General features: G+C 46.8%; 2 protein-coding genes across 2 annotated transcripts; both read right to left on the bottom strand.

The window, feature by feature from the left end:
- Window positions 1-2,488: 2,488 nt before the first annotated feature.
- Window positions 2,489-3,454, bottom strand: LOC102564478 (olfactory receptor 51G2). The gene has a single exon (XM_006259092.2). The coding sequence runs from the start codon at window positions 3,452-3,454 to the stop codon at window positions 2,489-2,491; it is 966 nt and encodes a 321-aa protein (XP_006259154.1).
- Window positions 3,455-14,124: 10,670 nt separating this feature from the next.
- On the bottom strand, window positions 14,125-15,666 carry LOC132249057 (olfactory receptor 52R1-like). The gene has a single exon (XM_059723467.1). It carries the CDS (start codon window positions 15,603-15,605, stop codon window positions 14,658-14,660), a length of 948 nt encoding a protein of 315 aa, XP_059579450.1. The 5' UTR covers window positions 15,606-15,666; the 3' UTR covers window positions 14,125-14,657.
- Window positions 15,667-16,045: the final 379 nt, after the last annotated feature.

Below are 16,045 nucleotides of genomic sequence, written 5' to 3'. Positions count from 1 at the left end.
CACTGGTCAAGCCACAATTGGACTACTGCATCCAGTTCTGGGCACCCCACTTCAAGAGGGATGCGGACAGCATGGAGAGGGTCCAGAGGAGGCCACCCGCATGATCTGGGGACAGTAGGGCAGACCCTATGAGGAGAGGCTACAGAACCTTCACAAGAGAAGGCTGAGGGGGGACCTGGTGACCACCTATAAACTCACTAGGGGGGACCAGCAGGGATTGGGAGACACCTTGCTCCCCCTAGCACCTCCCAGGGTAACAAGGAATAATGGCCACAAGTTGTTAGAGAGTAGGTTTAGAGTAGATATCAGAAGGCACTACTTCACAGTCAGGGCGGCTAGGATCTGGAACCAACTTCCAAGGGAAGTTGTGCTCGCTCCTATCCTGGGGTCTTTAAGAGGAAGCTGGATGTCTACCTGGCTGGGGTCATTTGAGCCTGGCTTTCTCGCCTGTCCAGGGCAGGGGGTCAGACCTGATGATCTACAAGGTCTCTTCTGAACCACTTCTATGCAGTTCAACAAGGAGAAATGCAAAGTGCTGCACCTAGGGAGGAAAAATGTCCAGCACACCTACAGCCTAGGGAATGACCTGCTGGGTGGCACAGAGGTGGAAAGGGATCTGGGAGTCCTAGTGGACCCCAAGATGAACATGAGCCGGCAGTGTGACGAAGCCATCAGAAAAGCCAATGGCACGTTATCGTGCATCAGCAGATGCATGACGAATAGGTCCAAGGAGGTGATACTTCCCCTCTATCGGGCGCTGGTCAGACCGCAGTTGGAGTACTGCGTGCAATTCTGGGCGCCACACTTCAAGAAGGATGCGGATAACCTGGAGAGGGTCCAGAGAAGGGCAACTCGTATGGTCAAGGGCCTGCAGACCAAGCCCTATGAGGAGAGACTAGAGAAACTGGATCTTTTCAGCCTCCGCAAGAGAAGGTTGAGAGGCGACCTTGTGGCTGCCTATAAGTTCATCACGGGGGCACAGAAGGGAATTGGTGAGTATTTATTCACCAAGGCGCCCCCGGGGGTTACAAGAAATAATGGCCACAAGCTAGCAGAGAGCAGATTTAGATTGGACATTAGGAAGAACTTCTTCACAGTTCGAGTGGCCAAGGTGTGGAACGGGCTCCCAAGGGAGGTGGTGCTCTCCCCTACCCTGGGGGTCTTCAAGAGGAGGTTAGATGAGAATCTAGCTGGGGTCATCTAGACCCAGCACTCTTTCCTGCTTATGCAGGGGGTCAGACTCGATGATCTATTGATGTCCCTTCCGACACTAACATCTATGAATCTATGAATCTATGAATAAGACTGAAGCAGGATTTAACAGCAGCCTTCAACTCCCTGTAGGACTGTTCTCAGTGGAGGCAGATGACAGAACAAGGAGCAATAGGCTCCAGTTGTATATGGGGCTGGTCCTGCTTTGAGTAGAAGGTTGGACTAAATGGGACCTCCTGAGTTCCCTTCTAACCCTATTCTTCTATGATTCTATCAAAGTAGGGCTACAAGGGACCTCATTAGGTCATCTAGTCCAGCCCCTGCTAAAAGCAGGATCCTTTCTGACTAAACCATCCCAGTCAAGTATCTGTCTAAGCTGGATTTGAAAACTTCCAAGGATGGAGAGTCCATAATTTCTCTCAGTAACCTGTTCCAGTGCTTGCCACTCTCCAATATCCCCTACCTCTGAAATTATTTTCCTGATAGTCAACCTAAACTTCTCTTTGCTCACTCATCTTGTGAACCACAGTTGCATACACCCAAAATGGTTCCTCCCCTGGTTGCCTTCCCCTGTCAAATAGCTGTAGTTATTGCATCCTAAGCTGCTGACTGCTGTTTGTGGCAACCTGTTAAACAGTTCCCCTTCTTTGTATTTTAAACTTGATGGAAGGGTTTGAATTTAAATTATTCCTTAAAGAAAAGTGTGCTGTGCACAGTTCCTTAATGAACATCTTTATACAATGGCCAACAGAACAAGAGTGTCCGGAAAAGTGTTAACACAATTAAAAGTCTTATACTGATGTCCTTGTTTATAACAAATAGGATCTTTCTCTATGTTATGTAGGTCATACTCAATGTAAATGCTAGTCCCTTCCAGGCTTATCATGTACAGTTGAATTCCTCAGCTCGGGTAAGGTCAGCCAAGCCCTTCCATCTTGTGGGAGCTCTAAGTCATAGATTAAATAGATTACATAGATTTTTAGGTTCAGAAGGGACCTTAGTAGATCATATGACCCCATCCAGGTGCTTGTCCAGTCTCCTCTTAAAGACCTTCAAGGTAGGGAAGAGCACCACCTCCCTTGGAAGCCCATTCCAGATTCTGGTAACCTTTACCATAAAGAAGTTCTTCCTGATGTCTAATCCTCTTCCCTCTTGAAGTGTGGTGCCCAAAACTGAGTGAATGGGAGTCTTTGGATCCCATTCTCATGGGTCTTCAGTATTACTCTGTATTGACCCTAATGTGAGATCAGAGCCAGAGTCGTTAATTCTAATGAGGTTATGGAGCATGAACTTCCAGCAGACTCCTGTTGCTGCAAAGCTTTCTGAGGATCTGTGCACGAATCTTTTTGGTTTTCACACTATATATGATGGGATTCATCAATGGCGGGACCAACAGGTAGACATTAGCCATGAGGATATGAACAATGGGAGATGCCTGTTTCCCAAACCTATGGATCATGGAGAGTCCAATCATTGGGATGTAAAATATTAAGACTGCACAGATATGGGAGATACAGGTGTTCAGGGTTTTGAACCGCTCTTCCTTGGATGCTATGCTCAGGACTGTCTTCAGGATCACAATGTAAGACAGGACAAGCAACAGTGAGTCCAGTGCCATGGAGGAGAGAACAACGAGCAAGCCATAAATGCTGCTGACCCTTCTGTCTGACTGTGCCACCTTGATGATATCCTGGTGCAGGCAGAAGGAATACGAGAGCACATTCACTCTGCCATACTGCAGTCTCTTAAGGAGAAAAGAGGCTGGCAACACAAGCAGCACCGCTCGTACACTCAATCCCAACCCAATCTTGACAATCATGGAGTTGGTTAGGATGGACACGTACCTCAGGGGGCTCCGGATGGCAATGACACGGTCAAAAGCCATGGCCAGGAGTACAGCAGACTCAAGGATGGAGAAGGTATGGATGAAGTACATCTGGATGAGGCACGCGTTGAAGTGGATGGGTCGGTAGTTGAACCAAAGCACACTCAGCATGGTTGGCAAAGTAGTGGAGGACAGGCCCAAGTCAGAGAGGGCCAGCATAGAAAGAAAATAGTACATGGGCTCATGGAGACTCTTCTCTGTCTTGATGACAAAGAGGATTGTGCAGTTCCCCACAATAGCGGTGAGGTACATGGAACATATTGGGATAGAAATCCAAACATGGGCATTTTCTAGCCCAGGAAAGCCCGTTAGAAGGAAGACAGGGGTAGTGTGGAGAGAATCGTTGGAAGAAGACATGATGCTTGGGGGAAGATCCTGTTCTTTCACCTGCTGTAAAAAGCAATGATACAGTCATTGATAGGAAGTGAAAAATGCCTCCAAGTAAAGGCTTTGTCATATTGTTTCAGACGAAAACCCAAGGGGCATTTTCATATCTGACACAAACCCATCCAAGCCAGTGGAGCCACACGTGGGGTACATCGGGGTTCTTTGTAGTAACTATTATTTATATTAATTCATTGCTATGGTTCAGCTGTCCCTATGAGCTTTCTCAGTCAGTGGACACCTTTTTCAGAGGCAGGCCAACACCCTGGATATTCTTGAGGAAGAATACACATTTACCATCACTTTTGGGCAGGATACCCAAGAGGGTATAACCCTTGCTGCCAGCTGCAGTACCTCAGCAAGTCCAAATAATGTTGCTTCCCTGCTATAGGAATCTCACTAAGAGCTATGGTCAGCTCAGTTCCCCGCAACCTATAGAGGGAAATCAAAGGACTCAGATTGAATGCGGGAGAACCAAGTTCATGTCTTTCCTTGAATTTGAACCTAAATTGCCCAGCAGAGTTCTCTGATCATGGGACATTTGGGAACAGGGACTCTCTCATGGTCCACATATGCTACTGCAGTGTACTATATCAATCTAACATGAAACCAGTGCCAATGCTCCTGCTCAGATTTAAAACTGGAGGTTCGTGGCTAAAGGGCCAGACTGATCACCATATCTGGGGTCAAGAAGGAAATTTACCCTATGCTCAGATTGGGATGGACTGGAGGTTTTTGCTTTCCTCTGAAGTGGGAGCTGTGGCCCTCTGCTTGGGATCTCTTCAGCACATTTTAACAAATTTCATACCAAGGTGTTGGCCACCATTTTCCCATTTACATAATAAGTTATGCACTACATTTGTACAGGATGCTTTGGATAGGAATGCCCTGCTTCTGACAGGGGGCTGGACTAGAGAATCTCTAAAGGTCTTTTGTAGCCCAACTTTTCAACGAGTCTGTGATGTTGACAGAAGTCTTTTGCAGCCCAACTTTTCAATGAGTCTGTGATGCTGACAAGAATTCAGCCAAAATAAACTTTCTGGAGTATCTATCAGAATCTAACATAAGCTTTACAGCATGCCCTGAGCCTTGGGTTGCTGCAGTTGCACTGCTATAAGCACTGATGCATGCTACATCATATTCATACTACTGCCAACTTAGGCCCAGAGACATCCAGTCAGGTTACAATGAGATCTGTGAGAAGAGACGTTTTGGTTCACTGAAAAATTCTGGGGGAGAGAGGAGTACCAGTAGGTTAGATTTGGGCAACACAAAATGAACACTGTTGAAATGAGAGGAGGGAAATGAACATAATGATTTGGTATCAAAGGCAGCATTCTGTTTTCAGGTTCTTAAACCCCTTGTATTCAATTTTGTCAAGGTTTTTAAAATAAAGAGGTTTGGAAATGACATATTCAAATGTGTTCTTTCTAAAATGACCAAAAAAAAAAAAATCCTTTTCTCTATTTCTTTTCCTTCTTTTTAGGTGTGAGGCTGCTTGTCAAATTTGACCTGGGATTTGTGAACAGTTGAAGTCTCTCCAAAATAGCATTTTTGGTGAACAAGATGTTCAAAGGGTGAAAAAACACCTGTGATGAGTTGCAGCTACCTGTACCTGCTGACACTGCAAGTTCCAGCCCAGATCTGACCCAAAGAAGGAAATAATTATTAATCCTGCACACTACTGAGATACCAACTTCAAATTAAGAAAAAAACAAGACAGAAATTCAACCCTGGGATGGATGGAGTGACATAAGAATGATGTCAGTGTAAAGAAAGAGCAGAATTGCTTCGCTTCTGTTACATATTTCCTTTACCCAGATGACATCATGCTAGATATAAGTGGATAGTTGTTTCTACAACTTGCCCAAATGATATTACTCCAATAAAGCCTGTTATCAATAAAGCCCAGGGAAGAAACACTATTTGAACAAGATGAAACACTGAGACTGGCCCTCTCACGCTTCCACCAATTCTGTGGCTGGCTTCCTGCTTCTGATGTATTTTTTAAAGTTTTTATTATTAAATTTTGCATCTTTTTTTTAGATGTTCCTCAAATTCTTTTTTGGCCTGCCTTATTTGTGGTTAGCTACATAGAAATTGGAATACATATTCTTCGGCTTTTGGAGACCAGGGATGGTCCAGATATTTTCATTGGTAGGAGTGTTGTCAGCAGATGGAAGACAGTGATTCTTCCCTTCTTTTGGCACTGGTGAGGCCACATCTGGAGTCCTCTGTCCAGTTGTGGGCTCCCCATTATAGAAAGGATGTGGACACACTGGAGAGAGTTCAGTGAAGGGCAACAAAAATGGTTGTGAGGCTGGGAGACAGGACTGGTGAGGAGAGGCTGAGGGAACTGGGCTGATAAAGTCTGGAGAAGAGAAGACTGAGGTGGGATTTGATAGCAGCCTTCAACGTCCTGGAGGGGGGGTTGCAAAGGGGATGGAGCTGGACTATTCTCAGTGGGGGCAGGCAACAGAACAAGGAGCAATGGGCTCCAGTTGCAGCAAGGTAGGTTTAGGTTGGATATTAGGAAAAACTTTCTCAGGAGGAGGGTGGTGAAGCGCTGGAACAGGCTCCCCAGAGGGGTGGTGGAAGCTCCATTCTTGCAGGTGTTTAAGCCGCAGCTGGACAAAGCCTTGGCTGGGATGATGTAGTTGGGGCCAGTCCTGCTTTGAGCAGCGGGCTGGACTAGATGTGACCTCCTGAGGTCCCTCTCAACTCTCATTTTCTATGATTCTGTGATTCTAACCTGTCTCCTGCCTTGGTCACTCTGTGAGCAGAACATATAGCAAATTCTGTCTTCAGAAATGTCTTTATTGCCCCTGGAATAACCAGACTAACCAAGGTATCTTTAGTATTGTGTTACTGGCTACATGAAGAATATAGTTAAATACTTCAGTATAGACAGACAGACATATGGACAGACAGACACAACTTTACCTGAATCTTGTCCCAGTGCATCTCATTCTCTCACCCCACAGGAAAAAAAAAAGGTGAACACCCTTTATATGTGTTGCATACAATCTACAACGACAACACAGAGATATTTATACCAGGCCTCTGAAGATGCCTCCTGTCTGGCACATATTCAGCTGGGACTCTTAGCTAATGGTGATGTTGTTAAACTGCAAATAACTTTGAGCCCTGTGATGAGCCAGAAAAGCCCCTGAGAGCTACATTCATTTTGAAAAAGTGAAAGACCAAGAACCAGAGAATCAAGATTGATCATTAACCCTTGTCCTCCAAACATGGTGTGTGTGGAATTGCAGAGTTCAGGTCAAAGCTGGGGAGCCAATATCCCACACCTCATTGTGCTTAGAGACAAGGAGGATAAAACCATGTGTCAGCCTTTACATATATGCATAGTAAACTGCATTTTACTGGGTGTAACAGGGAGCCCCAGGCTCTCTGTTACTTTAAGATAAAGGCAGTCCATCCAGGGAGCACTGCAGGGCAGGCAGGGTGCAGTAGGTGCCATCTGCCAGGACAACAGGGCAAAATGAGGCTGTCAGCAGACATCTGCAACCGGTCAGCTGATCAGGTGTAGACAGGGCCCTGTGAGCAAATGGCGCTGGAAGGGGAGCCACCCAGGGATGCTGGGCTGACTGTTTTTCTTCCTACAGAAACAGGGAGACTTAGGGAACTTGCGAGGCTAGGAGGCACACTTGACTAGGGGCAAAGGTTTGCCCTCTTGAAGGGACAGGAAGATGTTACTTTGATATTATTATGTTATAGCCCAGGGACTTAGGTTATGTTGTTGCTATTCCAGAGGTTTGAGATGAGGCTGCAAGGGGAGGTAAGAAGGTGTCATTAGTGCCCAGGGGGGCTCTTGACTGCCTTGAGCCTGGCCAGGGGCAGACTGAAGCAATTATTGAGCCCAGAGTGGGCAGAGAGAGAGACAGAGGGGCCTGGGGCCAGTATACAGGGCCCAGGGGTCCAGTGTTGGAAGGGACAAACAGAGCTAGACCCTCAAAGCCAGGTACAATTCAGTGGGCCCAGGCTAGGAGGCCTAGCAAGATTAAAGTGGCAGAGGCAGAGGTGGCTGAAGACCCACACAGGAAATAACATTGCAGTAACACCTGTGAGGCACGGGGTATGGTAAAGGGGAGGATTTTGAGCCACAATTAGCTCCTAAGGCTCTGAGTGCCCTGCCAGGCACAGTGCATTAGAGTGAGGCCCAGTGAGTGCCTAAGGACCAATAAACCCAGCAAGGAGCCTGGATACAGGCAGGGACTAGTGGGGTCCAGTGGGACTGAGGTCTAGCGAAGGCCTGTAAGCACCCTCTCTATCTGTTATAAATAACATCAAGGCATGGCAGACGAGACAAGGCATGGCTGTAGAGGCACCAAGGGGCATCATGGACACCCCTGAGACCCCAACATGGTACACTGGGTCAGACCATAGGTCTGTCTTGCCCAGGATCCTATGTCACCAAGTGGCAGGGAGCAGATGTTGAAAAGGAGAGTGAACAGGGTGTGACCAGGGTTTTTTTTCCCACTGTTCCCTCTTTCCTTGCAGCCATCAGCATTTAAGGTTGAAGAGGTTCTGATTCAGAGGCTCTACCCCTCACTCCTGTGCTCAATAGGTACCGATGCCCCTTTCCTCCAAGGATGTGTCCAGTCCCTTGTTAATCTGTCTAAACTGTCAGCTCCCACCACATCTGATGGCAACAACTTCCACCATTGCATGACATGCTGGGTGAAAACAAACTTCCTGTTGATATTTTGAAATGTATTACCTACTAGCTTCATTCTCTGACCCCTAGTTATTGTCTTGTGATAGAGTCAATCATAAATCTCTACTGACTTTCTCTTTACCATTTAGTAGGCTCATAGGACATGAGGGTTGGAAGGGACCTCAGAGGTCACATCTAGTCCAACCCCCTTCTCAGAGCAGGACCAGTCCCACTATATCATCTCAGCCAAGGCTTTCTCTAGACAGGTCTTCCAAACCTCCAGGGATGGAGATTCCACCACCTCTCTGGGTAACTTGTTCCAGGGCTTTACTACTCTCCTAGTAGTTGTCTGCTCTGGTTAACAGTCTAGCCTTGCCCTTACTTTTATTTTGGGGTCATCTCCCCTAGTAACAATTAGTAGCAATTGTTACTAGCAGCCAGCTAGGAACAATTGATGTAAACTCCAATAACATTGAAAAAAATGGGCATCCTTCAGAGACTCTGTCTATTTGGCTGCATGCAATAACTTCAGTTCCACCACAAATAATCATCAAGATTGGTTTGATGAAAACAATACAAGGATGCATCCATCGTCCACTTGTAAAAGTGGAAAGGCAATAGGCAATCCTGCGACAACCATCAGGGCATCTCTTTGCTGTCAATAGCCAGTAGAATCCTTGCTTGCCATCTTCAGAACTTCAACCTGTACATGACTTTCATTGACCTGAAAAAAGGGCCTTTGGAAGATCATGGTAAAATTTGATTGCCCAGAGAAATTAATCTCAGTGATTCAGCAAGTCCACGATGGCATGCTCATCCACATTGTGGATGATGCCTCGTGAGGCATCTGAACCACTCCCAGTCACCAATGAAGTCAGCAGGGCTTTGTGTTGGCCCCAACCCTCATCAGTATGATCTTCTGTGCCATGCTTACAGATGTCTTTTGTGACTGTGACACTGGGACTGACATCAGTTATGGAATGATGGTAAACTCTTCAGTTTGAGGTGACTACAGGTGAAGACGAAGTTAGAGGAAGTGAATGTTTGTGATCTTCTGTTTATTAATGACTGTTCCCTGAATGCCAAATCTGAGTCTGACATGCAACAAAGTATGAATCATTTCTCTTTAGGTAGTGAAACCTTTGTCTCACAATCAACACTAAGAAGACAGCAATGATGCACCAGCCTGTACCAGGAAAGCCTTACATAGAGACTACTGTCACACCGAATGGCCAAACCCTTCAAGCAATGGACAAGTTCACCTATCTCAGCAGTACACTGTCACGTGCAGTTCGCATCAGGCATGTCTACATGAGATGTGTTAATGCACATTAGCCTAAGCCAATGCACATTATTGATGTACATCTACATATGAGTGCCCTTAATGCATATTAACTTAGGCTAATCATGCCTAAATTTGATACCTGCAAATGTAGGTATCAAATTTAAGCACTATTACTTAATGGTCATGAACGCACATCTAGATGCAACCAGGCACTAACTTTAGTGCCGGGTCCGCCTTGCCACTAGGGGGCTGGCGTGAGTCCAGATCCAAGGGACATCCAGAGGCTGGGGTGCTGGGCAGCCTTGCCCCCTAAGCCTCCCCCCAACTCCCACTCTGGGTTTGAAGATCCAAAATATTCTAAATAGTTTTCCCCTTGTAAGCAGGGGTGTTTTTGTTTTTTTTAATTAACAACTGCTACCCAGTTGGTGGGTAGAAAGGGTGGTAGAGGGCTTTATTGGTTGAGGGGAGAAGGGTGGAGTTGTTCTTTTTGCTGAGGGGGAAGAGGGAAGGGGGAAGGGATGGGGATGGATGTTGTGAGGGTAATAAATTTTTTTTTGTTTCACCCACATGCATATTCAGAGAGCAGAGACGGGACTTGGCAGGGGGTTGGAGGGGTGTGGGCAGAAGGCTGAGAGGCTGGAGTGGGGAATGCAGGAGGAGGGGGTTGGGCAGGGCTTCCCAAAGCCAGTACCCTAGCCCCCACTGGCAAGTTCATGGTTGTCCTGGGATGTGGGAAGGGATGGGGCCTGCCAGGGTCACCAGAGCCAGCACCATGGCCAGCAGGAGCGTGGGTCACTGGCCATCACTGGCAGGGGCAGAGGCAGGGGTAAGGAGGGAGCTGCTGCATGCTGTCCCTGCAATTGGCACATGGCTCCTGGGCAGGGAAGGGCCTGGCCAGGGATCAGAGTTTCCCTCACGGATGCCAGGTGCTGGCAGCCATGTGGCCAGAGACTGGAGCTGCTCCTGGTCACCACAGGGGCACATGGCAGGACTGCAGGGATATGGGACTAATATTATTGCCAAGTCATTGCATGTCTAGACATCTGCCAAAAATCACTGAATGTGCATTAGCTTAATGCACATTAAATTTAGTCGCATTTAAATGTACTTGTAGACATGCCCATTGATGATGAAACCAATGCTAGAATTGATAAGGCAAGTGTGGCTTTCGGCAGACTTCATACAAATGTGCAGGAGCACAGGGGCATCAAACAACAAAGAAAACTGAAGGTCTCCAAAGCCATTGTGTTTCCAATGGATGTATGCATGCAAAACCTGGACAGTGTACAGATGCCAAACAATGAAGCTGAACCACTTTCAAAAGGGCTGGCTGAGGAAACTGATGAGGATAAGATGGCAAGACAAAGTCCCAGACACTGAGGTTCTTACGTGGGCAGGCATTTCAAGCATCCACACTCTGTTGATGAAATCACAGGTGAGAGAGGCAGGCCATGTCACCAGGATGTCAGGTGAGCAACTGCCAAAAATATTTTTTGGTGAGATAAAGGAAGGAAAGCACTCTCAGGAAGGCCAGAAGAAATGCTTCAAGGACTCACTCAAGTCATTCTTGAAATGTTTCAACACTGGCTCAAAGTCTGGGGAAGATCTTGCTCAGCTGGTAAAGCCTCATCCTTACTAGATTTACTAGATATGAGTGGGGGAAAACTGCTGCAGCAGAGCAGAAGCACAAACAGTGTAAATCTTGCAAAAGAAGCACATCTTCTGGAGATCAAGCACCCGAAGGTGGCATCTTTTGCTCAGTTTGCCATAGACAGTTGAAAGCACGAATTGGCCTGAGCAGCCACTCACATGTTCACAGAAACTAAACCAACCAGTGATGTCATGGTCATCTTCAAATTTGAGGATGAACAACAACAACACCTTTCTAGTGAGAAAACTTTTTCCTAATATCTACCCAAAGTTTCCTTGTTTCTAGTTTGTAAACCCTTCTCATGTCCCCTCTCAATCATCTCTTTTATCAACTGACCAGGCATGGATTCGTTAGCCTCTTCTCACATGGGAGTCCCACCCTGCTACTGATCATCTTTGTTGCCCTTCTCTGGGCCTTCTCTAGTTCTTCTATCTCTTTTTTGAGGTGTGGGGCCCAGAACTGTACATACATGTGGATCGGACACCAAGTCATTATATGTTCCATGATCTGTTCTGGGTGACCATGGTCGCCCACTGGAGAGTTTTAAATTTTCCATTTATGCTTCTAATGGACTTACGGACATATTTTTCAATATCTTTTGTGCGTCTAGCAAGTTTCTCCTCAAATTCTCTCTTGTCTTAGTCTTACATTGGATTTGCTAGTGTTTACGCTTCTCCTCCTGATTAGGCTTGGACCTACACTTTTCAAAAGGTTTCTGCTCATTGCTTCTGCAAGTCTACCATTAAACAATACTGGATTTTTTTTAAGATCCATTTTCCATTTTTTTTAATCTGAGGTGTGCATTTCCTCTGTGTCTCCAATATGGTGATCTTAAGCCATTTCCATGCTGCTTGCCAGTTCCTTACCTCCCTTTAACTCCTGTCTAACTAGCTTCCTCATTTTGGTGTAGTCTCCCTTTTAAAGTTAAAGACTGCTTGGTAGGTTTTATCATCTCCCCTAGTGTGTGCATGTGTTTGTATATCTATGGCTATATACCTGTGTATCTAGCCATATAGTTGTAGTTGTTACTGGTTGTTGTCTGGGTAGTCATTACTGGGTGTTGTTTTAGATATGAGAAATAAACCCAAAGTAGCAAAGTTACAAATAAACCCAATTCCCCATCTTGGGGAAGATTAGATCTACATTTCTTTTCTTGGTCTATGTATGTTAGAATGGACTGAACCAAAATCCTGGGCTGAAACAGATCTGTAAGGTAGATGTCTTAACTCTCTGTCATAGACCTAGCTCTAATACACACTCTGACCAACTATTGCTACCCTAAGGGCATGTCTAAATGTTGCCGTATAGTGATTTTGTTACTGCACCGTATTTTAGTACTTTCTTTTGGAATACTAAAATACATCTTGGTAATCATCCATACTGTGCTGTACTTGCAGCGCACAGGAAGACATCCCTGCTTCGCTGCAGTAGCGGTGCACTAGAAGCAGGGACCACGCCACTGCAGTGATATAGCTAGCGATCACGTGTAGACCTATGAGATCACTACATCACCATGGCATGCCATATGGTGATATAGTGCCTTGCTACATCATTCTAGGGCAACATGCAGATGACCCTAAGTGATTCTTGACAAGGCGATAGATATGGGTCTTAAAATGCTATTGGGTTGAATTTGTTGTCATTTCCTTGGTGTGAATCTGGAATGACTGTATCAAATTCTGGTTAAAACACTCCCCCTGGTCTCAGGGAACAGAACTCAGTACTTCAGGATTCAATTTCTGCCTCTGCCACAGACTCTCTGTGTGATTTGGGCAAGAGGCCTGGCCTCATCAGAGTGAGCCTTTAAAGTGCAGATAGCAAAATGGCCTTCTTCCTTCCCTTGGGTGGTCATGCTTGGACACGAAGCTCTCTATGCAGACACTGACTCCTTTATGTATTTGGACAGAGTCCAGCATGCTTGGGACCTCTAGGAACAATTAATACCTGCAACTATATAGGGTACCCACCCCCTCTTCCTGCTTGATGAGCAGTCCACACCAAGTAGTCTCATGGATTCCTTTGGTGATTTAATGTGTTGAGAAAGGTGAGTATATACATGAAACCTCGCATATGCCAGCTGGTGAAAATGACAAGAAATCATGTCCAATCACTGTGCTGCAAAGTAACCAGGGTGCACAAATTAGCATTGATAGAGTGGCCCAGTTCAGCAGGCAATGAAACCAGTTCCAGGTATTGAATACGATAGACAGGGGTGCAGCCTCTGAATACAAATGTAACACCCCCACACACTTGTGCTGTTTAGGGCAGTGTGTGTGCCTTTGTTTCTTGGGCATTTTTATTTTGTATTTATCTTTTCTTTCCTTTATTTGCTCTAGCCTGTTGCTAAAGAGACAACATGTATCCTGGTCATGTGGACAAGATGGCCCCTGTTGTACTGGCCATGTGTACTGTGATGCTCTGCACATGGAAGGCTAGGGCCTTCGATCTGCGAAGATATGTAAAATCATCTGGCCCAATTGGCTTTTCAGACAGATTGGTTAAGAGAGAGACTGGAGCATGGGACTCCCTGACTGGACAAAGCCAAGATGGTGTCATATGGAGGGATATAAGGGGAGATACACTGGTTTGGGGAGAAGGAGACACTGCGGGGCTGCTAAAGAGTGAAGTCTCCTCTGAGGGAGAAGGAATTTGCAGCTTAATCCTGCAAGTTTTGGGCTGGGATTGAGGATTGTAACCTTCTCCCAGGGGAGCTGTGTGACCCAGACTGCCTGTAGCTCAGACCTAGAAGGTAGGCCTGGCTTTCCCCCTTTGTTTCTTTTAAAGGTCCTTTTCTGCAGCCAAGCTGAGTGGTTGGGCCAGTTGTAGCCAGGAATAAATCTGGCTCCCTTTTGAATTCATCCAGCTGTTTCTGTTTCAGCAGGCTACATATCACAGCCACAGGAAGTTGTGGAGGCTGATTGGATGGCCCAATTCAACATCTGATTACATGGGCGACTGGTGCCATTTTAGTCAGGGGGGGATCGTGACCCCAGTGCTAACAGTCCTGCTGACTGGGGGGGTGGGGAAGGTACCCCTGCAGCCAATCTCACTGCCCAGGGGCAGGAGGATCCTCCCCGTGGAGTATCTTGCTGCCCAGGGAAACCCCTGCAGCCAGTCAGGGGGTGCACCGATGATCTCAGGAGGTGCACGTGCACCCCGTGCATCCCCTATGCATCGCCACTCACTGATTAGAACAGTTCCAGGTACTAAATCCCATAGGGTGCAGCCTCTGAATACAATTGCCCTAAACCTCTGCAATGGGAGCGAGGCATAGAGTGGAAAGCTCTGGCTATGCCTTGTTTGGCCTCTCTTCAGCAGCCATAATCTGCCACTGGGCTAGATGGGAAATGCACTGGGCCATGTGGACCTATGGTTTGACCCATCAAATGGTCACTTTTAAATTGGAAAGAACAGTTTTAAAGAGCTCCGTTGTACAATGGCCCGGGGGAATTCCATACATAGACAAGGAGTTTCTCCTGAAACAGAGAACACAACAGTGGCACGCAGACACTGCGGTGACTACAGACGTCAGCACCCCATCTGCAAGACCCTCCAGCCTGGCTCAAATCCCTCTCAGATGCAACAGACGGATCACCCGGCCCTGGATCTGCCTGGTTCTTATCCCATACACAATGGGGTTCAGCATGGGGGGTACCAGGAGATAGAGATTAGCCACCATGATGTGAAGGTGGTGTGGGATGTGGTGGCCAAATCGGTGGGTGAGGAAGGTGAAGAGGGCTGGGACGTAGAACGCTAGGATGACACAGGTGTGGGAAGCACAGGTGCTGACGGCTTTGAGACGGGCCTCGGTGGATGGGAGCCTCATGACTGTCCGCAAGATCATGGCATAGGACACAGAGATCACAAGCACATCAAAGCCCACCACCATGAAAGCCACAAATAGGCCATATATGATGTTCGCTCTGACATTCCCACACACCAGCTTTACCACGGCCATGTGCTCGCAGTACGAGTGGGAGATAAGGCGGTGCCCGCAGAAGGGAAGCCGGCTGGCGAGGATGCAGAAGGGGCTTATCAAGAGGATCCCACGTGTCAGCACGAGGCTGCCTATTGTCTTGGTCATGGGGATGGAGAGGATGCTGGAGTGCCGGAGAGGGTAGCATATAGCAATGTAGCGGTCCAGCGCCATGGCCATGAGAATGCCCGATTCCACCGATGAGAAGGCATGGACAAAGAACATCTGAGTGAGGCAGGCGTGGAAACCAATTTCTCTGGAGTCCAGCCACAAGACACCCAGCATTTTGGGCAGGGTAGAGGTGGACAGGACCACATCGTTGATAGCCAGCATGGCCAGGAAAAGGTACATGGGCTCATGCAAACATGGTTCTGTCTTTATAATGAAGAAGACGATGATGTTTCCCACCACAGCAATGGCATACATAATGCAGAAAGGGAAGGCAATCCAGAACTGGGTGGCCTCCAGGCCCGGGATCCCAACCAAGAGGAAGGCAGCAGGGTGTGAGAGAGTACTGGCATTCAGAATTGACATGACAGGCTGTTCATCTCCAGCCTGGGCTGAAAGGTCTTTCTTTCCGTGGGAAGAAGCGTCCCAGAACCTGTAAGCACCAAGTCAATTAGCAGGTAACATGAGAGGAAGTGAATCACTGAAGAGAGAATCAAGTTCCTTTCTTGGAACTTGATTCTTCATTCTCAGGACACTGACTTACACACAGTCACAGGAACTAAAGGTGACAAAGACCCATTGTCAATCAAACACTGTTAGACATATCAAAGCATTCAGAGATTAATCAGCTTTTCACCCACGTAAATTAAGAGGAGTTTTGCCCTTCATTTTAGCAGAAGCAGTCAGGCAAGGGCTGTGGATTTTTTGCAATCCTCATCCTATCGATATGATGCCAGTATTGTATCATTGTCTTTTGTCCATTTCCCTTGGCCAGCTGAGATTTATTGTTTATGGAACATTTTATT

This window comes from Alligator mississippiensis, chromosome 1, assembly GCF_030867095.1.
Source record: "Alligator mississippiensis isolate rAllMis1 chromosome 1, rAllMis1, whole genome shotgun sequence".
Taxonomy (NCBI): domain Eukaryota; kingdom Metazoa; phylum Chordata; order Crocodylia; family Alligatoridae; genus Alligator; species Alligator mississippiensis.
The sequence above is the reverse complement of the archived record's forward strand: the minus strand, read 5'-3'. Positions and strand labels throughout refer to the sequence as shown.